Consider the following 23,340-nt stretch of genomic DNA (forward strand, 5'->3'; position numbering starts at 1 on the left):
ATCACATTCATTTTATTAGGCCATCATACTATATTATATTTTGTGTAACAGAAAGTTTTCTTGCCAGATCAGATCGCAACATCTCTCATATGAGGCCAGTTTTTAAATTCTGAGATAATATTTTGCCGATCACTTTTATTATTTTATTTAATAATAACTATATATAGAACTATATATAACTATATATAGAGAATTCTTGAGATTCTATATAATCATCAAATATATACAACTATTTTGCATCAAAATTAGATGTATATTATTGTTATAATATATCTTACATTTATTCTCTTAATAATTTTAGAATTTAACAGTATGATAATTAATTTCTTAATAAACGCATAATGGAATAAATTATTTATTAATTTACACATCTATTCTTTTATATCCAAGAATATATTTTTATTTGTTTAATATTTATAACTATCAAAGATTTTATGGTAATTTTAATTTAAATTTCTACATGTGTATGCGCTTTCCAATTTCCAATATGAAGAAGCATACCGAAAGAGAAAGTAGTATAGTGTCGTAAGCTGGTAAGTAAGTTCGTCATCGTAAGCGAAATCGGTTAGTCGGTTTTTCGCTCTTCAATAGCGACAAACTTCTCCAGACACGTGCCATGTTCTTAAAACTTTGTACTTGACAATTATTTAAGTGTCAAAATAAATTTCCCAAAAAATTATTCTTTATACTAATCATCCCGATTAACATCTTTATAAGTGCAAATACTCTTTGAAGCGCGCGCGCGCGCGCCTGTGTGCGTGTGTGTGTATATACTTAAAACTTTTCTTCGCTCCTTTAAAATTAATTTTACGGAAACTTTTGTATACTATATTAAAAAAAAAAAAAAATATGTTGCGAATTGTAATAATTCTATCGTTTATCTGCTGGTTAGACTCACTGAGTGCTCATCCTGCGGATGAACCGACAAAATTTATCCTCAACGACGTGCAAAGTAATGCAGAAAGCATCTTACCTTCAAGATTGGAGGAAGCAAAGGTAAAGTTTTGCACTTGTAATACTCGTTTTGCGAAAATATATGAAAATGCAATCTTTAAAAAACAAATGTCGTAAAAAGACAGCACGCGATATATATATATATATATATATATATATATTTTTTTTTTTATCGACACTTAAAGCGTTAAAAACAAATAAACATTTAAAACAAATAAATCTAAATTAATTGAAAAATCTATGTAAAAGATTCTTCAATTGCTCTGTACGAAATTCTAATTGGATCTTCGAAATTCGCCAGTATGACCGGCAGGCGAAGTCAAAATTACTGTTTTGTAGGAATTGTTAGGACGTGTCGCCGATACGATTAGAATTGGCACAGGAAGATTTATCAATTCGATAATATTGGCCAGAAACATCATTGTCGATCGAGTGGAGGTAATTATTATATCTATCGAATTCTTCCAAATGACATTTCATGTCTCACAACTGTATGCGTACGGCATTATGTAATCCTTTTACCAGAATACAGAAAACGACATGCTATTACACATAGAATTAGCATTAATCAAGTATATTTTCTTTGAACGGTAATGCTGGAATGATTTATAAAGATGGACAAAAAGTCAGAGCTGAAATCCTATTGTAAATAGGATAGTGTGACAACGTCATTCTCATGTGCTAACCGATTAATGTTGCAAATATTTAACATACTGTCGTTACCTTTGCATTTTCTTTTCATTTTCGCTACTTATTTTTACTATTATCAAATAACAATGTGTTGGTAATTTGCAATAAAAAAAATTATGGCGTATACACTATCTTCTTCTTTTATAGCAATTAACTAGCGAAACTCAGAATAACGTTGAACCGGTAGTTATTATGATTGAGAAGCCTAATCAGAGCCGCAGGTCGGTGCAAAGTACAACACCGATAGTTTTGTTCCATCCGATGACACGAGAATCGGTTCGTTTAGAAAACGAGACGGAGCAGGCAATTTTAGAAAGACGAAAACCTGACAATATTAAACAAGCATTGTATAATATTGTCACACCTACCCCAATCGTCGATGGAATTAAGGAGGAAGAAAAATATGGTAATACGGGAGATAAATTTATTGGATTCGGGAGAACGTTTGTTAAAGGTTTCGAAAATCTCGCTAATACTTTGAGCGCCATAATAAATGTAAGTATCTTGCAAAGCGATTGATATATCAACGCAACAAATATTGATAAAAATTTTATAAAATTAAACCTTCTTTCGTTTATTTCAATTGTAGAACAATTAAATTGCGTATTTTCAGATCCCTTATAATGCCGCCAAACAAACTTCTCGAGCAGCAACCCAAATATTGGATCAATTAGGCAAAAGGCTAATTGGACTCGAATAATAAATATAAATGTACATAAATGTATAATCAATTACGAAAAATTTACATAGATTAAATAAAATGTCATATAATTATATGAAAACCTTTTGCTTTGAAAATACATAAAAAAAATGCAAAGTACTGCGTATACGTGCATGCGTATGGATGTACTGATATCTCAAAATTGGCTTCAATTAACAACAGCACTTAATAATGATGACTATACTTTAGCATAATTTTTCGAACAAACGATAAGATATAATTTTTTCTTATAAGGAAATTCCCCGAATAAGTAAATGTCAGTTTGCCAAAATACTTTTTCCACGAGTTTTAGCTTTATTCGCGAAACAAAGATACTATTTTCAAGAAACTTAGTATTTTTAAATTGTGTTGCTTTTTCTCTTTAAGATATTATAACGATGCGGTTATATGTATTTATATTGTTGTTCTTCGTTGGAAGCGTCTTTGGAAGAGTAAGCCAACGTATATATCAAATATGTATATGCTGTACACTTTTCTGCATTATATGTGATAATTTAAATATTTTTTTCTACTATAAATAATTTTTATCGCTTTATTATCAGAACATTGCTAACACTGTGTCAACCCCTTGGAGAATTTTTAAGGTTCTGTATAAACTTCAAGTAAGTAAAAAACTCTGAACGAGAGTTATGAAGAAATTAATTTTCTGATAATAATAGTAATAATTCAATATTGAAGATTCATTTCTTCTAAATAATATTTATAACAAGATTTATTAGAGATTAATTTAACAAATTCTAATTGCAAAATTAAAAAATATAGTACTAGATTAATGTAAAATCCTAGACATTCGAATTTATAGATTGATAAACGAGGCCTACTTATTCAACATCCCTATTTAACAATCTCAATTTATAATTATCTTACATGAAAAATGGTTAATTAAAATCAGTGAATTTATAAACAATTAATAAACCTTTCTTCTTTAGTCTAAATCGTCGTTTGGAAAAGAATTATTTCAAAAAGAATATACGGGAAACACAACATCTGCTGACACGAGCGATATGGACAACAATATTCCTGAATTACCTAAACTAGGTTTATCTGATCTTGTTAATAGGAAATTTATTAGATCTTGTATCGTATTTGTAAAGTTTTATTTTTCACTTTGTTTTGGAACGCTTAATTTCTGCTATCTAAGCTACTTAATATTTTATCTATTACAATACTATTTAAATTTTTCATATAAGAAAGGAAAAAGGTATGCTAAGTAAAATACTCAATTTGATATTAAACTTATTTAGGTACGCTAGTATATATAATATTTGTTGAAATTCTGGAGACGATATGCATCGATGAAGTTTTAAAAAATCCTGATTTATTGCATCACAGATATTATTGGATTGAAGATATAGTAAGTGTAATTAATTATATAAACGTAACTAACACTTACCAAAATATAAGAAATATTCTTAAAAAGCATAAAATGTTCCACAAGACGCGGAAGATTTTGTTCTATGATCAATTTTTAAAATAATCTACAAATAATTCGATAATTTTTGTTCGTTGCGGAATACAAAATTAATTTCTTCTAAACTGATTGCGATTTATTTTTTATTTTATAATTTCATGATCATTTCGTAATTTATCATTGAATATCTTAATTGCCAAATTCAAAATTAAGATTTTATATTAATAAAATAAGTATTACATATAAATTGTTTAATATTAATATTATCTTTATCTATTATATATATATATATATATATATATATTATATATACATACAATTTTTTTTAAATTTGTAGATGTGTAATATTAGTAAGACATTATTTTTCGCGGACAATCCGATCATTGGATAAGAAGAGCAGAAGGGAAAATAGCTGTGCAAATTATAAATAAATATTTTATAACATTAAGAATTATAAACTATGAAGAATTATAAATATTCTACAGCAGTATACATATGTAATCTTATAATTCATAAAATTTTGGGTAAATATTCGGATTAACTTACAAATTTAATGAATAAAATATAATTGTATTGCAGAATAGACTTTTTTATCTTTATCTATTGTCCATATATTATCATTAAATGTTTATCTATAAAAAAGATATATTATTGCAATTTTCTTATTAATTTGAGAATTTATCTTTTATCATGCTAAATAATTTATATAGAAATGCTAACTTATGTATGCTAACAAAATCATTCTACAGTTGAAGTAAATAAATCATGTACGTTTTAAACAATTATTAATTTTATTACGAAATTATTTTCTATTCCCACAAATTGCTAATAAATAATTGAATTGCAACTTATAACTTAAACGGATAACTAATAAGACTAATAATTACTAATACAAATTGCAAGTCGCGCTTGATTTTTATTATATACTTAGGAATTTGTTCATTAATTAGCTATGTACAATAGAAAATTATGAGATATTGTCACAACTTATATAATATATGCGTAATTATTAATAATCCTGATAACATTGCCGATATTACTTGACTCATCGTCTATGTCAAGGTTCATAATGTGTACCGAGGTCGTACGAAATTGCATTTTTCTACGCGTTATTGTATTATACACAGACACGTGATATACAGGTTGTCGCGAGCATAGGAATAATTAGCCGTCCACTGTTAATAGGCAAAAAAATAATATTCGACTACATAAAAGAAATATAATGCGATCTATGTCTTTTACTACTCTGTTGTTTCTCGCAGCAAAATACTTGTTCATAAATGGTATGTATATGCAAGTAGAACAATCTTTTCTACAATAAAACAAACTCAATTCCGCATCATTGTTTGATTATAATACAAGATGCAATTTATTTGTAAAATTCCGTTTTATCTTAGCACGTGCTGGAGAGAAGAAGAAGGAGAAATTTTAATGAAGTACGTGCATCTCAGATTACATATAATATCCTTTTTTTTAAATTATTATGGTCGCTTTTGATATTATATTTAATGATGATACTGTTATCCTGCCGACTAAATGAGCAGCAAAATGAAATAAATAGTCTTCCAGATTAATATTCCTATGTTTATTAAAAACATTTTATTTTTATTAATTTTCAAAAATGGCAATATTTATATAATCCATTTATTAAGAGCATTTTTAATTTTAACACATTATGTATAAAAGCTTTACGCGAAATCTATGACATAAAGTGAATTTGCGCTGTTCTAAGACGTGCCCATATACATATATTGTCACTCTTTTTATAGTTTTATGCAAATAAAAATATTTTATACCATTTACGAGATGCCATTTAAATTCTGACTCATCGACTTCAAACTATTTTGCATATATATTTATTATCTACGTATATCATTTTCTGATTGTATATTCAAGGATACTGTCTAACTAAAGCTTTTTTTCTTTATTTTTTATATTATATTTTATATTTTTGTCGGTACGTAACGGTATTTTTTATAAACCGCATAGAACCTTCTCTATAATTAAAGCTACCAAAGAAAATGCAAAAGCGAATATTAATTCTAAATATAATGAACAAAATAAGTTTAATAGAGTCCATCAAATATATAATATCTTTGATGCTTATATCAATATTAGCAATTATTCGCAATACTTTATCAACAACTTTGTGCGTACTTGGTGCCATAAAATATATGTTATGCGATTTATACTACGTATTAGCACGCAACCAATAAATAGCGTTATTTTAAAATATTAAAATTTAATCGTATGCAAACCGTAACTGAAATGAAAACCTTGTGTTTACTTATGTATACTTTGTGGGAATATTCCGGATTATGAGTCAAATAATTAAAAAGATATTCTAATTTATCTAATTTAATATCCTCTTATAAGCTAATATATAACACTGAAAAAAATCTTCCAAGTATCGGTAGATAAAATATTAAAAAATGTAAAGCTTTGAGATTTTTGCCATTGTATTAAAATATTAAAAATATATTAAAAATTTATATATAAAAAATAGCTACTAATAGTTTAATTTATTCTGTAGACGCGAATGAAGAGAAGGTAAGAATAATGAAATTATATATATATACAATGATCAGTGTTAACATATAAATATATTATTTATTACTAATAATAATTTATATTTAATATACTTGTAATACATTACTGTCTTGTCATTTCGATTCTTTATTGTATAATTGTCAACATCACTTTAAATTATTAATAAATTTTAAATTAATGAATATATTTTTATACTCAATCGTTTGCTTCGGTGATATCAGCTATAATACATATGAAAGAGATTTTACTTTAATTAATATATATATTGGATATATAAAATCCCTTATAATATTGTATAAGTTCATGCTTATGACATTGAAGATACTTTGATAATGTATTATAATCTCAATTGAATATCCGAGAGACTAAATCACATAACCATGCACTATCTATCTATTATCTATTTAATTGTTCCCAATTATTGATGTCGAGAATCGATGCGGCGTATAATTAATTATAGTAAAGTAAAGAATGATTACTTCTCGTGAATGAATACTGAGTATATATCATCAATTATGCCCGGTTTCCTCACTTATAAATAAGTTCTCGATAATTTTATCCAGCAGATATCTCGCAGAATCGGTTTTCTTCACCTCTGTAAAGTCTGTATCTGGCAGATAAAGTTATCCTGAACCCGAAGTAGCCGATATCTTATGAAGAATAATTATCCGTTAGATATCGTAATCAGAGGCTTCAGCGAAGAAAATGGATTTTTAGTTATCCGACGGATATCTTTATCTGAAAGATAGCTATTGGGAGATGTGAAGAAAACCGGGCATTAGAGTCATCTTCAATACTATTAAAGCAGGATAGATTTGTTACATAGGAAAAATTCAATTTAATGATCGATCATAATCTCGATTCTCTCTCTTTTTCTCTCTCTCTCTCTCTCTCTCTCTCTCTCTCTCTCTCTCTTTCTCTCACGTCATTATATAAATTATTCTCACATACAAATTAATTTTCTGCTGCCAGATACTACTTACATTACTATCTATAAATATTGGTCAAAAAGGATCCACGGATGATACTGTTGCTTAAGAATATAAATAATTATCAATCGACATAAAATCTGACAGCGAGAAGTCTCGATACTAATCACCGGAGATTGCAAAAAACATTATCAGCATTCAGACTAAAGGAAGGAAAACCATCAATTAAATACTTATCATATTTTTTGGTACACAGCGGAAACTTTTTGGTCAGCTGAAACCTCAACGTGTCTTCATTTGCTTAAAACGCCTTATATGTAAAATATATTTATAGAGTAATGTTCTCAATAATTATCAATATAATGTAATCTCGTTTTATGCTTTTTCTCTGATGTGAGTTCTCTTAAACAGATCTTCGTTGTGTTATTTTTGAATAAATATCTGCGAATTCGGTGCGATCGAAAGGCAGAATCTTCCGTGAAAGTCGTCAGAGGAGGACCAATACCGACAATTCTGAAAAAAAAATTGTTCCCGCTGCGTGGAACGGGAATCAGACACTCGCGAGGAAGATATCATATCGATCTTAGACGGTGGTCTCGTCCAAGATCGATCGGAAATTCTAGGTATTGGTAGTATCGTAACTCTTGTACGTGTGAGAGGATCTCTTGTGTCTGACCGTGCAGAAGAGGATCATGCTGGCCACCTGACCGAACAGCTGAAGGAAGGCGACGACGAGACCCACCGTACCCACCACGTGGAGTCTGGTGACTAGCCACATCTGTATGGCGGTCGCGCATCCCTCCTTGTACCATCCCTCCTTATTGCGACCTTCCGGATCTAGACGACCGCAGTACCGTTCCCGTTGTATGCAGCAAGAATCCGGCACCCGATCCTCCTCGGGCCAGGCCTCGATTTGGAACCAATCCGTGTAGTCGCGTACGCCGCAACAGTGAAACTGAAAACATTTACATATTATATTTATCTCTAATGTTAACGTAATTAACGTTTCAACCGCGCGGCATGTGCGAAAAGATTCTTTTGACATTAAACTGAGAAATCCCCAACGCAAACAATATAATAAAATACTATTACCGCTATTAGTTTTATAAATAATACTTTAATTGAGCACGCCAACCTCCGTATGTATGTGATCCCACATACTGGAGAGAGTTCCTGGCTCCCTAGTGATATTGTAATGCTTCTCAATACCGTACAGTAATTCCTCCTTCAAACTTTTCGCGAGATATTCCCTGAACACGAATGCCAATGTTCCCAGCATGAACTCGGCGAGGAACATGAGTATCACCAGACTGAAATACTGAAAATTACAAAATATCCATGTAAACGTTTATTTCTCATTCTCTGAATTACAGAGAATAAAAAAAAAAAAGTAGAGATTTCAAAAAAACTCTTTCTTACAACAGGATTTTTGCTTTATGGATACTAACTTTGATTACATCTACGCTCAAAATATTGTACTTCATATACATTTCGCACGCACATACATTTCATATTCTATGTAATCAGGTTGCTGTGCGCTCATTATACATGCACGGCCTTGTATACATAAACAAATTATCGACCCGTCGTATACTACACGGCAAGTTTAACATGCGCAACTTGTAGCGAAAAGAATATTTCTGATTAGAATTTGTTTTTATCCTGAAAATACGAAATGTGTCATTTAAGTAAAAAAAAAAAAAAAAAAAAAGTGATTTGCCAAAAATGTAGTACATTACGGTATTGTTTGAAATTATTCAAGACAGTAAAAATTTGAATCTCTCCACTGACAAGAGAGATACTCCGGCTTACGAGTCTCGTATGTTGGGCGTGTATCTAGTACACTATAATATACGTACTTTTCGCAAGAGGCACGCGTTTTACAATGGATCACGTTGTACTAACCGTGATCAGCATGCATCTAGACTGAAACCACGCGCCACAGCATCCGAAGAAGGCGATGACGAATGTGACGCATCCAGCGCCGAGCAGTAACGAGTCCGCCGATGCGAAGCTATACTGCGGCACCAAGGTCGCGTATCCGGAATAAGCCAACCGCAGCCAAAGGCCCGCGCCCAAAATTCCGCAAGCGCATAACTGTAAAAAGGAATTACGCGTATCGGAGTCGCGTCAAGCGTCATAAATGTATGACATTCGACGAGCGTAATTTACTAAACCTGTCGAGATAGTTAAATCACTAAAAACTTTTTTTTTTTTTTTACAGCTTCTATTTTATATCCGATTTTTGTTGAAGAGAAAATTGATTCAAGATTTATAGTGGAAATGGCTACAATAGTATTAAGATATTCTGTCAAAAAATGTATATATAGTTTTTACTATGTCGTGTATGACAAAAAATATTCTCATTAATTAAAAAAAAATACGTTGATAAAATTAACTAGCTATTTACGTAGCAGTGGAAAACTGAAGAAATGATAATGATTCTACGCAGTAGTCTCGCGCTATCGCGTTAATGTCAGTTGCTGACATTAATTTGTGGTGTAGACCTAGGAGATTATAATTAAAAGTATCAGGAAAGAGATTCTTATCACATGTATACTCATAACACGCGAGTTTACTGGGTCAATGTCGCGTTATTTTCATCCGGCTGCGCTTCTGATAATACACAATCGACATTATACAATGCATTGATTATGCAACACGTTATTTAAACAAATTCGGAAATGCAAAGCAGGTTGTCAGCTTGAAAGTATCATAATTTTTCGAATCGTCGACGCGAAAGGGAAATTAATATAGCTATTACTTCGACAAACACGGATAGATCCATTTCACGGTCAATGCGCCAACAAAAATAGCAAAATTTCACAAGATGTGATACAAATTATTAACCGATAAAAAGTATCGATTGGCAATTCGTTCAACTGTACACGTATAACGGTACAACATCTGCTAAATCATTCGCAAATAAAGAGAGATTGCTAGCCCACGTCCGAGAGAGAGAGAGAGAGAGAGAGAGTATAGAATTTCTAAGTAAGCCAGAGTGGGTAACCCACTGCACCATCCGTGACGGGAAGTCGACCAAGCGGCCAGGTGAATATTGACCTTACAGCTTCGTGCGAGTCCCATAAAATTGCGATGCATCCGATGTCTCGCGAGACCTACCTTGCGTCATCGAACGCGGCCGCGAACGAAGGAACATGTTTACGCGCACTTGGAAATTCGCGAATTAACGTATTTACGCGTGGAAAGGACCGTATAGTGGGAGGATAATTTATAAATTGCAACTCACGCGGCATGGATTAAGAAATTAATGCACTGTTACGCGACCTCAATAGTTAATTGTACAAAAGTGCGCGTCCGTACTTTCTAATTATCGTCAATGAAGCATACACGACACGGTACTTTTGCAAAGAGAGCGTTATATAATCCGCAATATACATATATATATATATATATATATATATATATATATATATATGTCACATTGATATCATCGGATCCCAGACAGCACAAAACATCCTCAGGATCATCCTGAATATGTCCAGGACGGTTCAGGACATTTGTAGGATGTTTTAAGATATTATTATAAATATATTTATAAAAGTTTAATATGCATACATAATTATTTTTAGTTGTGTCGGCTATTTTATATAATTTAGAAATCTTAAGTATTATAATAAGTATTAATGTCCTATAAATGTTCACTGGATAACCCCTGGATGTCTGTAGGATATATCTGCCCTGTCTATTATATTGGATGTCTTTTGGATTTCCAGAGGACATATACATGTGCAATTAATTGTTAACGTTAATTTCGTTTAATATTAATAATTAAATTTGATGCGCACATTTTCATATATCCACAATTATTATTTATTTAATATTTCATGAGAAATGTTACTGTTCGCAACATTCCAAAAACTTTACAAACAATAGTATTTAACCGCTAGTTCGTTTGTTTACCGCTATGCAACACGCGAACTCGTATTTGACATTTGGTCATGAGAATTATATAAAGCTTGCAAAGAGCAACTGACAGGAAATTACAAATGTAATTATTTTCTATCAGTTCAATTTCTGATGCAATCCCAACATAGGGAATTCAGATATTGGATTGTTTAGAAAATATTACACAACTTAAACCTTTAAATTATATTTAAATTTTAAAATTTGCTCCTTGAAACATACGAAAAATATCCCTAACACATCCTATAAAAATCCTTAGGATGTTCCACAGGATCTCCCTGGATTCTCCAGAGGTTAATATACGGCTATCATTTACTCTTCCTCAGGACATCGAGAGGAGATCTGAGGATTACAATGGGATATCCTGAGGATATCCTACATGTATATCCTGGATGTCCTTTGGACGTCCTAAGGACATCCTTGTGCTGTCTGGGATATTCTATTTAGATCGTTATTGAAACATTTGCTCTCGTTTTGCATCATATTTTTCTAACGCAGCATTTATCCTAAATAGTTCTATATCTTGAATAATGTATATCTTTGATCGTCTGCGGAGTTTATATAAGTGAAAAGCGATTAGAATACGCAAGTAATCAAGTGCGCGCGACAACAGGTGGCACGTATTTAACAGTAGTAGAGTCTAATGAGACAGACGTGTAATCAGTATCAGTACACGCAACGTAACCGCGCTTTTATCATCGGCTTAAGTACCGTAAGTTCATAGCTCATAGAGCACGGTTCAACGCCCTATTTAAGGCTTTCGTCGCGATAACAACCGTCGCGAACGACGGACGATTTCAAGTGGAATGACAAAGTGGACCGAAGGGAAACGAGAATGCGGCGGAAAGCGAATTACAAAAGCGCGTCAGTTTTAATAGCCGAGTCGCGTAGGCTGTTATTAGTCATGTTTGTTCGCTGTATTGTTTCATTTGTTTCATTTCTGATCAATTGAAATCGCGCCTGCACTGCACGTGTTTATGAATTGTGTGCCAACGAAACATTTCATTCAAGACAGTTCGTCGAGATGTTCTCACGCGTATCTTTTCAGCATGAGAACGAGATGTTTAAATATAACTCAAGTACCTGCTCTCTAATAATACGCGAATAATAAATCAATTGATTTTAGAATTGAATACATGAGAGATTTTCCTAATGACACATATATCCGAAAAAGTCACACTTTTGCTCTTTTGTCAGTTTTCCTTTTTTTTTTTTTTATTATTATTATAGTGCGATCTAGAATCAAAAAACAGAATAACATCTATTTTATAAAAATAACGTAAAAAAAGCGTTACCCAGATTAAAACGTTGAGGGAGCAGAAAACGTGCCTGATGCACGTGTATCCTGTGCGGCCCATGACTTGATCCTTCATCGACTTTTCACTCTGAAGGGGCTGGCAATGTTTCAGCTGCAAAAACGTAGAATGTGATTCGTTTGCATTGTAAACGGGAAGAGGATAATATAATCGTTCGGCAATAAGGAAACTCGCGAGAGTAATGTCACTTCCCGAATTGACATTAGATAGTAAAGATTCGTCGAGGCACCGGGTCTATATCAACAATCTCACGGAGAGAATTCACGGAGAGTATTAATTACATCGACACAATCAGCAACTTTCGCCTTCTACCGCGCGAACAGATTATCTTTTTCACGAATATTTATTATTATTATTATTATTATTATTATTACACAAAAATTACTATGATAAGGAATCCACCATGCGCATCAGCGCGAGAGTCTCGTGGTACGCATCACGGATCACCAGGAAATACTACGTTCGAGGAGCAAGCTGAGAAGGATAGATCGTGCGAGGAAAAGAGGAAGGGGAAAAAACCGCGACGAGAAAGACAGACAAAGAGAGAGAGAGAGAGAGAGAGAGAGAGAGAGAGAGAGGAAGAAAAACAAAGTGGAGGAACGGGAGTTAATGGTGGAGGAGGAGAACGAGAAGAGATCGACGTGCGAGCATCAAGAGGATCCCGCTCGAACGCAGCAACGTGGAAGATCTAGATGATCGTCCCAGCTGACTGATCGACTGTCGATCGACTCGATCAGACGATTCTTGTCGGATGAGAATCCATTCTGATATGTTCGAGCACGAGCCGATACGATTGGCTCCCGTTCGATCTTTCGCGGAGACCTTCTAGGTCCGCTAACGGGACAGCCGCTCCGGTTGAAGCCGCTCACCTACACGCGATCACGATTGCGATCACGTAAATCGCGACGGGAGAGGCGAGGATGTTTTGCGGCTCGTCGCACGTCACTCTTCCCGTAGATGACCTATCGAACCGCGAGAATAAAAGGAAGACATCGTCAAGGTCGCTCGTGATACCCCGAGCAACGTCTGGTCGTTCTCTCTTCGTTGTCTCTTTTTCTCGCTTCACGCTATCGTGTTGTGTCACTATTATTCGTTAGCCTTTTACATCCCAGCTGAGATCTCTCGTAGAACACGGAACGCTAAGCGACAAAGGTGAAGGTAACGTTCGCTGAAAGGTCTCGTATATATTAAAAATCTTCACTTTTCCGAATTGTGTCTTCCTAGAAATTCTTACTCACGCGTATACATAAAGCTACATTATCTCAGACTACTTCCCACAATAAATTATACGCTTTCTCTTCTGATTAAGAGAATAAAACTCTTGCGCTATTATTATACGCATATATTACAATTTATTTATACAATTAATTTGATTTCGCTTACAAATTATTTCGAAACTTTAACAAATATATTTTTCTGATATACTCATCTCTCCCCTATATATTTTTCTATACATTAATTTTCTACTAATTTTTATTTTCTATTAATGTCACTCTACACTTTTGTGCGCGTGTATAATTTTTCTACGTATAATAATAGTTTTGTAATATACTAATAGGAAAAAACTGCGGGCACGCGCAGAAGATTAAATGGTTCTTCCCACTGTGTACAAATGTCAAAAGTATTGGCATATCGGAATTTTAAATGACAGAGACGGTCGATGTGATTTTTCTACTTTAAGTTCAGACGACGGATTTGCAAATAATATTCGATCGAATAATGCACGAGATAAGAGAAGAAGAAAGATGTTGAACAGCATCAGTTATGTGCACTATGTATAAATATATATATATATATGTATCAGATTCACATCAGCTACAGCAATCATCATCTATTACAATTATCTCACGTTGTTCTGGCGCTTTCGTTTCACCGATTGTTATCGCCGAGTCGCTCACGATACGTTGCAATTAACATAATTAATGGATCGAATAATTTCATTGAATTGTTAATATCTCGCTTGTATACTTACTTATCTGAAAAATTATGATTACTAAAAAAAGGAATATCTCTTTATGCTTAATTAAGAGATCTCTGATATATTTCTCATCTCCCATTAATATGGGATTCTTTGTATGAAATTTTCGTATCTGTCCATAAAATAAGCATTTAGATGAATTTTTATCTGATAAACTGCATAATTATAATAACACAAACGATAATCTAAAAGTGTATCAACCATATCGTTCTCATTAGTACAGGGTGCGGCGCGGGAACTTCCTTATTTTAAAAAATCATAAAACAAAAAGTATTAGAGATATCATTTTAATTCTTTTTTTTTTTACATAGAGGTACATTTAAAGTTTTTTTTTTTAATTACTTCTTGAAAATGACATCTTGAGGGTGGCCTCGGTTCTGGTCAATACATTGGGAGAGTCGAAATCGGAAGTTTTGGTCCACTTTGTCCAGCATTTCTACGTAGATGTTGGCAATAGCAGCACGAATATTGTTCTTCAGCTCGTCCAGGGTTTCTGGACGATTGGACTTCCCCGAACGTCTTATCTCTTTGAGGGATGATCTTGAGTGGCCAGCACGGATTCAGCACCCTGTGATTATTTTTTATGGGGATATCTTAAATCCTTGGTGTATACCAATCGTCCAAAAACCCTGGATCTCTCCCAATGTATTGACCAGAACGGAGGCCACCTTCAAAATGTCATTTTCAAGAAGTAATTAAAAAAAAAAACTTTAAATGTACCTCTATGTAAAAAAAAAGAATTAAAATGATATCTCTAATACTTTTTGTTTTACGATTTTTTAAAATAAGAAAGTTCCCGCGCCGTACCTTGTATAAGCGTAAATGGATCCATCATCGTACATACAGACTCGCGCACCGTCTCGCAATTTACACGAACATGTGTTGTTCAGTATCTTTGCAAATTCCGTATATATTTGACAAAAAAAGATTTATCTGAATCACGCTACTCTTTAATAAGAAACGAGAACATCGGTTCGATCGAGCATTCGCGAGTTAACGGAAAATCTGTTATCAGCTCATTGCGCGATTAATGTGTTCTCTCCCTACTTGCCGTAATGAGGGCCGTTATCAGAATTGAATAATATTGATTCGCCTTATCAAGAGCGACGACCAGGCACGGCTCTCACGCAAAACTCCACCCACCGTCGTAATATTCGTGCCACTTGTCGCCCGTTAAATAAGAACATCACGTCAAACGTCATTCGCGAGAATGAAACCGCTCGAGCAAGAAGGAGAGCGCGAGCGAATGAAAGAAGCGACGAAGATTGGAATGGGATGAATACGGATCTGATGAAGAAAAATGCCCGTCGTTATCATCAAATTTGCAAAAGGCGCTCGTAGAATTTACCTCTCGCTACGATCGCATCTTTTTTATTTCACCGTCGATCGCTTCATGCGTCAGAGGTGATCTCTGTGACATTTACAGCGTACATACACCATAGCCATAGCGGAAGGAAGAAAGCTACCCTATTCTCTCTCTCTGTGGCGTTTCAAAGTAAGATATATTTATAGACCTTGAGATATACTCTTATTTTTATCCCACCTATAGCTGTTATAGAAATTCCAATATCTGTAAGACACACAAGCATTCCCTTGTGTTATAACATTTTATGCCATTATTATTAAAGATTGCCCGCTAGAATAAATCTTTTCTACATTTTATATAAAAAAAAATATATATATATATATATTTACGTACCAAGAGAAGTTTAGAGGAAAAAAATATTTATCGCGTTCCAAAGATTAATTAATTATCTCATTTAAATATGATTAAAGAATATTTGATAATATTGGACATGTATATCGTGTGAAGAAATTAATATCGGCACCGAGATCAATTTCTGACGAACGAAATGGTAGGCTGCGTGAAAATAACGTACATCGAGGGGAGTGCAAAGGGGCGCACAAACGGTTCCCCCTGCCTCAACTTCCTGCCAATTGTGGACAATTTGTGGTCATCTATGATCTCCCCGCTCGTCGTCGTCTCGTAAAATGCGTGTGGACGATGCCTAAATGTAAAAGTTAACGCGGCCCGGTTCTCTGTCCGTCTCTTTCTCCTTTTTTATGTGCCATCGCATTAACGCGTCCTACGCATTTAACTTCCCACGTGATGTAATCGACGAAAGGAGCTCGCACGCGTGTCTCATTATCAATCTTCCGGCGATCGCGCAAAAGTATCACTCTCGATTATAATGATAGTTTTATGTCTTATAATTTTAATTTTTTAATTTCCCGCCGAAAGTGCTACGAAATATAAATTGATTTATACAACCAACCGTGGAACACTTTTCATTATTTTATATTTCATTAACTAAAACAGAAATTGTGTATTGTTAGGTAAAAATTTACAATGTTCATTAGTTACTTCATATGAGATAGTTGCATAAATCATGGCCAATTACATGATTGAGAACGTGATCTAGAAAAGCTATAATTATGTCACATTAGAAGAATATACGTAACAAGCTTGCCGAGGAGAATTCTCGTACTCGTAATAGAGGTATCCTATTATACCTATTACGATGATCTATTGTATAATTTCCTGACGCAGCCAAGTGTCGATGAATAAAAAAATTATAATTATATAAGAATCACTGCAAAATATTGCGTATGATAAATTAAATCGCTAATCACGAAACGATGTGCCAAAGCATGCGTATCCTTCATCGTAAAGAAACCTACAAGCGAGCACGAATCCAGCCAGTTTAATCCCTCACAATTCTTCCCACGTGTACGTGATTGGTTTCTTAAACACCGCATTAAGAAATATTTTTTTCCGATCGATAAATCCATCATTGAAATTCTTGCCTCGTTCTTAAAGTGTTTACGTTTGTCGAGCCTTTCTTGAAAATAACATTCTTCTAAACACATTTCTGCTATACCAGATTAAACAGAGACTAGACATACTCTTATCTAGAAATTAAGAGAGAGAGAGAGAGAGAGAGAGAGAGAGAAAGAGAGAAAAAAATATTAAAAAGGAAAAATTACAAAGAAAGTATATGACTCTTTTTTTATTATATATATACTATTTTTATTTTATATATCATATTTTTTCTAAATATCTAATATTTATAATTGTTGATAAAATTTATTTAAAAAAGATAAAATATATATGTTTTAACATTCGCAAAAAAAAAATATATATATATAATATAAATCCTTTCCAAAAAATACGATGGAAATGATCATATTTATTTCATATTAAACATGTGCGATTTAAAGAAATGAAACGATTCCGATTTATGGCACTAATTTTACGCACTTCCAAATCAAATCTCTAAATTCTAATTTGTCGAAAGTTTAATTCAAAAATTTATTAATATACAAATCAATTCACAAAAATTTCGACGCGTTACGTATTTAATAAAGAGCATGCGGATCGGATTACGAAGCAATTAAAGTAATTTCTACTCATCGGTACTTGAGCTTGGGACGTATAAAGTTTCTCACGAAGTTTATCGGGGAAAGTAATATATTAAGAGAGTATGGTATATTCGCTGAAGGAAAGCACCGATTCATTGTTCGGTCAAATGTTGGTGCATGGGAAGAGAAATCGACGAGCGACCTGTTCGCACGATCGATTCCCTGGTATTTGAGATAATGGCGCGCGTTATCAACACGCTTCCCGATTTCGACGCGACTAGAAAAATGTGCGTGAAATTATTATTTAAAAAAGTTGACAATAGCATCGTCTCTCGAGTTTTTAAACGCGCGAGAGAATCATGGGACAATATATTTAAAACATTCTCTTTTATAGTTTCGGAGGAATGAGACAGATCTCGGACGCTTGCCCTCCCCGACAAGCAATATCGCGCTCGATTAGACAAATTGTCTAATTTGTAATTACGTGCATGAAACATTACAAAGGAGCGCATACGTCAGTAAATTCGCGTAACGATCCCAATCGCTAGATCGTGACAATTCGTTGAAAACATATTAATGTTTTCCGTCGAGGTCTAAATCATCTCGTCGAGGCTTATGAGACCATCAGATACACGCGATAATATTAATCTGTGCGATGTAATGTGATTCCTTGATGCGATAAACTGATGTAACGAAGACATTTTAAAAATTCGAGCTTTAAAATTTAATATTTTTAAAAAATTTAATTTAAAAATGTCATTTTTTAAAGGAAACATAGTGTTATATATGTATTGCCGATAATACGAAGAAGTCATTTTTTACATTGTACATATCATCTTTCTTTAAATTTCGTTATCATACATTTTTATAATAAAGAAAAATTAAAATTCTTTAAAGATAAAGATCTTTCTCTTTTGTATTAATTACATAAGATTTTGTAATTTATTCTCTTGCTGGAAATTTAATTAGTCACAAACGCTCCTTGTTTTCGATTATTAATATGTTGAAAACGACCGGTATCGAAAAGAAATTGATTCGATATTGACGAAAATTATTGGTGTGCAAAGAATATTCGACGATTTTATATTGTGCATAAATATATGTATCATTATAAAAATAAGGAATTTCTTTTCCTTATTAAAAAGAAAAAAAGAGTTGCACATTAATAACTCTGTCTCTCATTAATATTTATCTATAGACAATCACGCCAATATGTATAACCAATAATACGAGCAATAATGATGAACGATGCCTGATCTAAATATTTTCTGATGAAATGTCATCTCGTCATTTTATCCGCACGTGCATTTACGCACCGTGCAGTTATCACTAACTGCGTTCGCGAATGCAACGCTAACTGTATTCCAGTTTGTTGTATTTGTAAGCAGAAATAGAGTGAGTTTCGCGTGCTGAATTCGCGAAACGTTTAATAAAGTACGTTTTACCGGATGAAGCACACAAGTGAATCGTATACTCATACTTTATTAAGTGAGTTTTATATTACGCAGATTCATTGCTCGGTTCGTGCAATTCTATATATACTTTGGCATGTTATATAAACTATTATATATTTATGAAGAATAATAATGTATAAAAATCATTATTTCAATGATAATAAAATTTTTTCAACCATTGATTATCGCAAGTATTATTTTACTGAAAATTTCAAAATACTTTCCCTCTTTATATCGTGTATATCAAGTTATTGACAAGTTTTAATGAGAATTAAATTTTTTCCAACATTCTGTTCAAATCTTTCATCCTAATATCGTTGCAGATGCACTTTCGTAAAATCAATCGTTCATATTTAAATGACGTTCTCGCAACGAGGTGTAAATTAAACTCTTGCGTTGTGCGCGTGACTTGTGACAAATTTAATATTTAAATGAAATTTGCAAAATTTTCAAGTTCGACGAGAGAAGTAAATACGAAAAACAGGGGGGGACTTTTCGCGAAGAACAAGCAATCTTAGCTCACTGATCACTCACAGATGGGATGAGGGAGAGTCATCCGTATTATTCTTTGCAGAGAACTGTCGCGAGCTCTTCGTCACTGAATGGTTCGCAAAAGTTCATGGAAAAGCGCAATCTCGAAGGTCGGATCGCTTCGCTTCGCGGCAGCTTTCGAGTTCGACTGCGCGCGCCGCGCGACACATCCACCTCGCACAAACATCCGTTCTCCGTTTCTCCGAGCCAGTACCTGGCGCGCCATCTGACGGTTGCGCCGAAGCGCTTTGTCAGATGACGAGAGCGATATAAGGAATTAATATTCGCAGCGTGTTAATAACAAAAAAAATCGATCGAGACAATTTTCAAGGTGTTTCATAACGAGTATATATATATATATATATATATAAAACTTTGATGATTGGCATCAGCAAAATATTATTTCGAATATGAAATGTCATGTGTTTTTTTATTGTTTTATTAAATATTGCAATAACTGTGCAAAATAATAACAGTTTGTTAAATGCACAAACTTTATCGTTTAAACACGAAATAAATTGTTTACATTCGTTACGAAACACTTCGTAGAGTTGTGTAAATTAATTACACATACGTATAATTGTATATTACAAAAATTCCACACATCCAAAATATATTTTTAGCAAACTTTAATAAAATCTTCATAATTATAATTCTCATTAATTGCACAGATCAACGTATATTCTAATTTTAATTTATAATTTCATATTTGTTACTTTATTCAACATTAGTATCTCAATTATTAATTTATGCTAATTTTGTCTCCCTGGCATCTTCTTTACTAACAGATTTATAACTAATTTTGCAATAATTTTTATTCATGTATGACATTATTCGTGTATGAACTGATGCAATGTTCAGATAATAATTACTCTTATTATATGTATATAAAATATTTGCATTACAATAATTTAAATATTTATACGTAACATTTTAAAAAGAGCTTCAAAAAATAGAGAATTACGTCACATTATAAAAAAGATAATCTATTTCCGATGATAAAATATCAGACACGTCTTGAGAGAGACTACTTTAGCACTAGACTAACTATCTTTAGCAATGTACCAAGAAACAAACCGAAACACACACCGTTTTAACATTCAGAAAAATAAATAACATAATTTGAAAATTATGCCATTAAATAAATGATATATATATATCTTTTGTCAATCCTCTTTTCTAAGCTTTTTCGATGATTCTTGCATTGATTCTAGCCATAGCTGAAGTTCTTTGGTGGGCTCCGGTCTACGTGTGTTAGGTTCAATTTCGGCGATTAAATCCATCGCCGATATTTTTAATCCGGTTACAGTTTGTCTACTTAATGCAACAGCACGAACAAAATTATCCGTGAGGCTAATAAACTGTTGCTCTACATAAAAGTGTTTATCTTCCCAGTAAATAAGCTGTAAGAGAGAACGCAAACGAGAATCAGGATAGACTTCATTATTCTGAGTAATTTAATTGTAAATGGATAAAACTAAAGACAGAGTGCAAAAAGTGTCGGTCGTAACCTTTGTCGTAATCTTGTACGGCATAAACATAGGCACCGCACGGCGATATCTTATAGTGGATGCACCTTGAACGGCACCACCTCTTCTTTTTGTGACTTCTGCGTAGATTCCTAATCTATCATAAAAATGGAAACGCGCAAAATCCAACTCGCGCAGGTATCTCGCATTATTCATGTGTTTGAAAACCAGATCGACATCCTGAGTCGTGCAAATACCTGAAACAAGAGAAATCTCTGTGTCAGCTGTATTATTAATTAAATAATCTGAATTTTTCAAATAACTCGAATAGTTTGAATTTCTTGCTCGAATTTTTTTTTTTTTTTTTTTTTTTTAGATTTTAGGTTGTAGAATTAGTTGCAATCGTTTGCTTCTAATCTCTAATCTATTTAAATAAATTCAAATGTATGAAAGTTCCATATATTAAGAAATAAATTCTCGGAGTTTATTTAACAGAAATATAATAATTTTACAAGATACATTTTGTATATTTAATTATAATGAATCTTTAAACGAATGAACAATGTTCTATAGAATCGAGAAATATGTCGACACATATATATATATATATGTTAACGCAACGCTATACAGTTATTTGCTGACTTATGTTCCACACTATGAAACGACACGTTTAAAGAATACATAATATCGTAAAGCATGAATTCATTTAAATAATTACGAATTATGAATATATTGACGCGTAAAAATATCGCGAATAAAAAAGGCATATATTAAACCTAGTCTTTGCAAAATATCGTCTGTAATATATCTTCATTGCGACTTACCTTTTTTAACGTAATATTATTATTCGTGAACTTTGATTCTGATACTGATGATAATAATTTTATACGAGATTTACATCTTTGTACATTGAATAATTAATATGTATCTTACAGAATTAATAAAGCTATCTATTAATATTTATTAATAATTATAATTAATATTATAATTTAGTAATACGAGAAATTTACCATAAATCGTTGTCGTATCAAAAAGCTTTTTCTTTTTCTGAAAAAGTCTGCCCCACGTGACAGTGGCGATAATTCTCACAAAGTAGTTCACATCGAATAGGAAGTAGAGAATGGCAATTATTGCCACGCTACAAGAACACAGCATTGCTAGCTTCTTACTAGCACGTCTTTCTTGATATCTGAAAAATTGCACGATAACACACAGACTCGATGCGTGCTTTCTTACAGCCGCCAGAGAACTGACCGTGAATAATACGGGAGAACCGGTTCAGGCAGCGTGACAAGAAGGAGACGGTTCAATATTCTGTCACGATTAAGCGTGTTTAAGCATCGTAATTAAATCGGAAATTTACAAACAAAATTATAAGAGAATAATTCATACTTATATAACGCGTTATATGACAAATTTATTTATATCCTAAAAAACAAAACGAAAAAAAAGATATTAATTGCTGTGTATATAATTACTATCTCTATTTTTTTTTTTAAATTAAAATACTGACATTTTTATTGAAAGAAATTTACACACACACACACACACACACACACACACACACACACACACACACACACACATATATATACAATATATAATATACATATGTGTATATGGTCTTATGTAAACACACATAAGAGTTCCGAAGATATATTTCTATTTAGATTTTCGGACAAATGTGTAGAGAGTTAAATTTGACAAATATAAATTGATTAAAAATATTTCTTACAATTATCTAAATTTCAGCCATTATCATCTGATTACCAGATTTCAAATAAATTAAGATAAAATCGATTGTTATATTAAGAACGGGGTTTTCCAGTCCTTTTACTAAATTTTATCAATTTCTATCGAACATTTGTGATATAAGACATTTTTTTAAGGAGTATAGAAATACGTAAGACTCTTATTATCTTTCTTGGTAAGTCGGTGACCCTGCTTAAATATAGACCTCAATTAATTATGCTCACACATATTTTATAACAATATATCGCATATCCGATTGGACCAAAATCTATAATCATAATACGTAAAAGAAAAA

The 23,340-nt window shown here is 32.7% G+C and overlaps 4 protein-coding genes across 8 annotated transcripts; 2 read left to right on the top strand and 2 right to left on the bottom strand.

The window, feature by feature from the left end:
• The first annotated feature begins 848 nt into the window (after positions 1-848).
• Positions 849-2,349, top strand: LOC138939450 (uncharacterized). The gene is made up of 3 exons (XM_070307241.1): positions 849-996; positions 1,792-2,139; positions 2,258-2,349. Exons 1-3 carry the CDS (start codon positions 850-852, stop codon positions 2,342-2,344), a joined length of 582 nt encoding a protein of 193 aa, XP_070163342.1. The 5' UTR covers position 849; the 3' UTR covers positions 2,345-2,349.
• A 278-nt stretch (positions 2,350-2,627) lies between these two features.
• On the top strand, positions 2,628-4,530 carry LOC138939214 (uncharacterized). 2 transcript variants are annotated; one of them, XR_011447823.1, is made up of 5 exons: positions 2,628-2,806; positions 2,908-2,967; positions 3,295-3,403; positions 3,610-3,719; positions 4,114-4,530. XR_011447823.1 is itself a non-coding variant. In XM_070306839.1 (5 exons), exons 1-5 carry the CDS (start codon positions 2,743-2,745, stop codon positions 4,165-4,167), a joined length of 387 nt encoding a protein of 128 aa, XP_070162940.1. In that variant the 5' UTR covers positions 2,628-2,742; the 3' UTR covers positions 4,168-4,528. The 2 variants fall into 2 exon arrangements, 1 of the variants encoding a protein (XP_070162940.1); XM_070306839.1 differs by having other exon boundaries at positions 2,628-2,796; positions 4,114-4,528.
• A 2,640-nt stretch (positions 4,531-7,170) lies between these two features.
• On the bottom strand, positions 7,171-19,983 carry Tsp5d (Tetraspanin 5D). Of its 4 annotated transcripts, none has more exons than XM_070306835.1 (5): positions 19,828-19,983; positions 12,478-12,591; positions 9,161-9,352; positions 8,391-8,573; positions 7,171-8,210 (listed from the first exon to the last, which is right to left on the bottom strand). In XM_070306835.1, exons 2-5 carry the CDS (start codon positions 12,553-12,555, stop codon positions 7,875-7,877), a joined length of 789 nt encoding a protein of 262 aa, XP_070162936.1. In that variant the 5' UTR covers positions 12,556-12,591; positions 19,828-19,983; the 3' UTR covers positions 7,171-7,874. The 4 variants fall into 4 exon arrangements, with proteins under 4 accessions (XP_070162936.1, XP_070162939.1, XP_070162938.1 ...); XM_070306838.1 differs by having other exon boundaries at positions 19,817-19,983; XM_070306837.1 differs by lacking the exon at positions 19,828-19,983 and adding an exon at positions 12,884-13,344.
• Positions 19,984-20,454: 471 nt separating this feature from the next.
• On the bottom strand, positions 20,455-22,553 carry LOC138939203 (protein THEM6). The gene is made up of 3 exons (XM_070306817.1): positions 22,304-22,553; positions 21,336-21,550; positions 20,455-21,227 (listed from the first exon to the last, which is right to left on the bottom strand). The coding sequence occupies exons 1-3, from the start codon at positions 22,446-22,448 to the stop codon at positions 20,991-20,993; spliced, it is 597 nt and encodes a 198-aa protein (XP_070162918.1). The 5' UTR covers positions 22,449-22,553; the 3' UTR covers positions 20,455-20,990.
• Between the last annotated feature and the right edge of the window lie 787 nt (positions 22,554-23,340).

Source organism: Polyergus mexicanus, unplaced genomic scaffold, assembly GCF_030449975.1.
Source record: "Polyergus mexicanus isolate NDT 795.1 unplaced genomic scaffold, iyPolMexi1.0 SCAF_14, whole genome shotgun sequence".
Lineage (NCBI taxonomy): Eukaryota > Metazoa > Arthropoda > Insecta > Hymenoptera > Formicidae > Polyergus > Polyergus mexicanus.

What these genes read in the sequence shown, in the direction of transcription:
- LOC138939450 (XM_070307241.1), top strand. Translation starts at nt 850, where the DNA reads ATGTTGCGAATTGTAATAATTCTATCGTTTATCTGCTGGTTAGACTCA. An exon ending in CAAGATTGGAGGAAGCAAAG is followed by an intron (nt 997 to 1,791) that starts GTAAAGTTTTGC and finishes CTTCTTTTATAG; the next exon opens with CAATTAACTAGCGAAACTCA. An exon ending in CTTTGAGCGCCATAATAAAT is followed by an intron (nt 2,140 to 2,257) that starts GTAAGTATCTTG and finishes GCGTATTTTCAG; the next exon opens with ATCCCTTATAATGCCGCCAA.
- LOC138939203 (XM_070306817.1), bottom strand. Translation starts at nt 22,448, where the DNA reads ATGCTGTGTTCTTGTAGCGTGGCAATAATTGCCATTCTCTACTTCCTA. An exon ending in TGATACGACAACGATTTATG is followed by an intron (nt 21,551 to 22,303) that starts GTAAATTTCTCG and finishes CTCTTGTTTCAG; the next exon opens with GTATTTGCACGACTCAGGAT. An exon ending in CGTACAAGATTACGACAAAG is followed by an intron (nt 21,228 to 21,335) that starts GTTACGACCGAC and finishes TCTCTCTTACAG; the next exon opens with CTTATTTACTGGGAAGATAA.
- Tsp5d (XM_070306835.1), bottom strand. Translation starts at nt 12,555, where the DNA reads ATGAAGGATCAAGTCATGGGCCGCACAGGATACACGTGCATCAGGCAC. An exon ending in CCCTCAACGTTTTAATCTGG is followed by an intron (nt 9,353 to 12,477) that starts GTAACGCTTTTT and finishes TCCTTTTTACAG; the next exon opens with TTATGCGCTTGCGGAATTTT. An exon ending in GGGATCACATACATACGGAG is followed by an intron (nt 8,211 to 8,390) that starts GTTGGCGTGCTC and finishes AAATGTTTTCAG; the next exon opens with TTTCACTGTTGCGGCGTACG.
- LOC138939214 (XM_070306839.1), top strand. Translation starts at nt 2,743, where the DNA reads ATGCGGTTATATGTATTTATATTGTTGTTCTTCGTTGGAAGCGTCTTT. An exon ending in AGGTTCTGTATAAACTTCAA is followed by an intron (nt 2,968 to 3,294) that starts GTAAGTAAAAAA and finishes TTTCTTCTTTAG; the next exon opens with TCTAAATCGTCGTTTGGAAA. An exon ending in TCCTGAATTACCTAAACTAG is followed by an intron (nt 3,404 to 3,609) that starts GTTTATCTGATC and finishes AAACTTATTTAG; the next exon opens with GTACGCTAGTATATATAATA.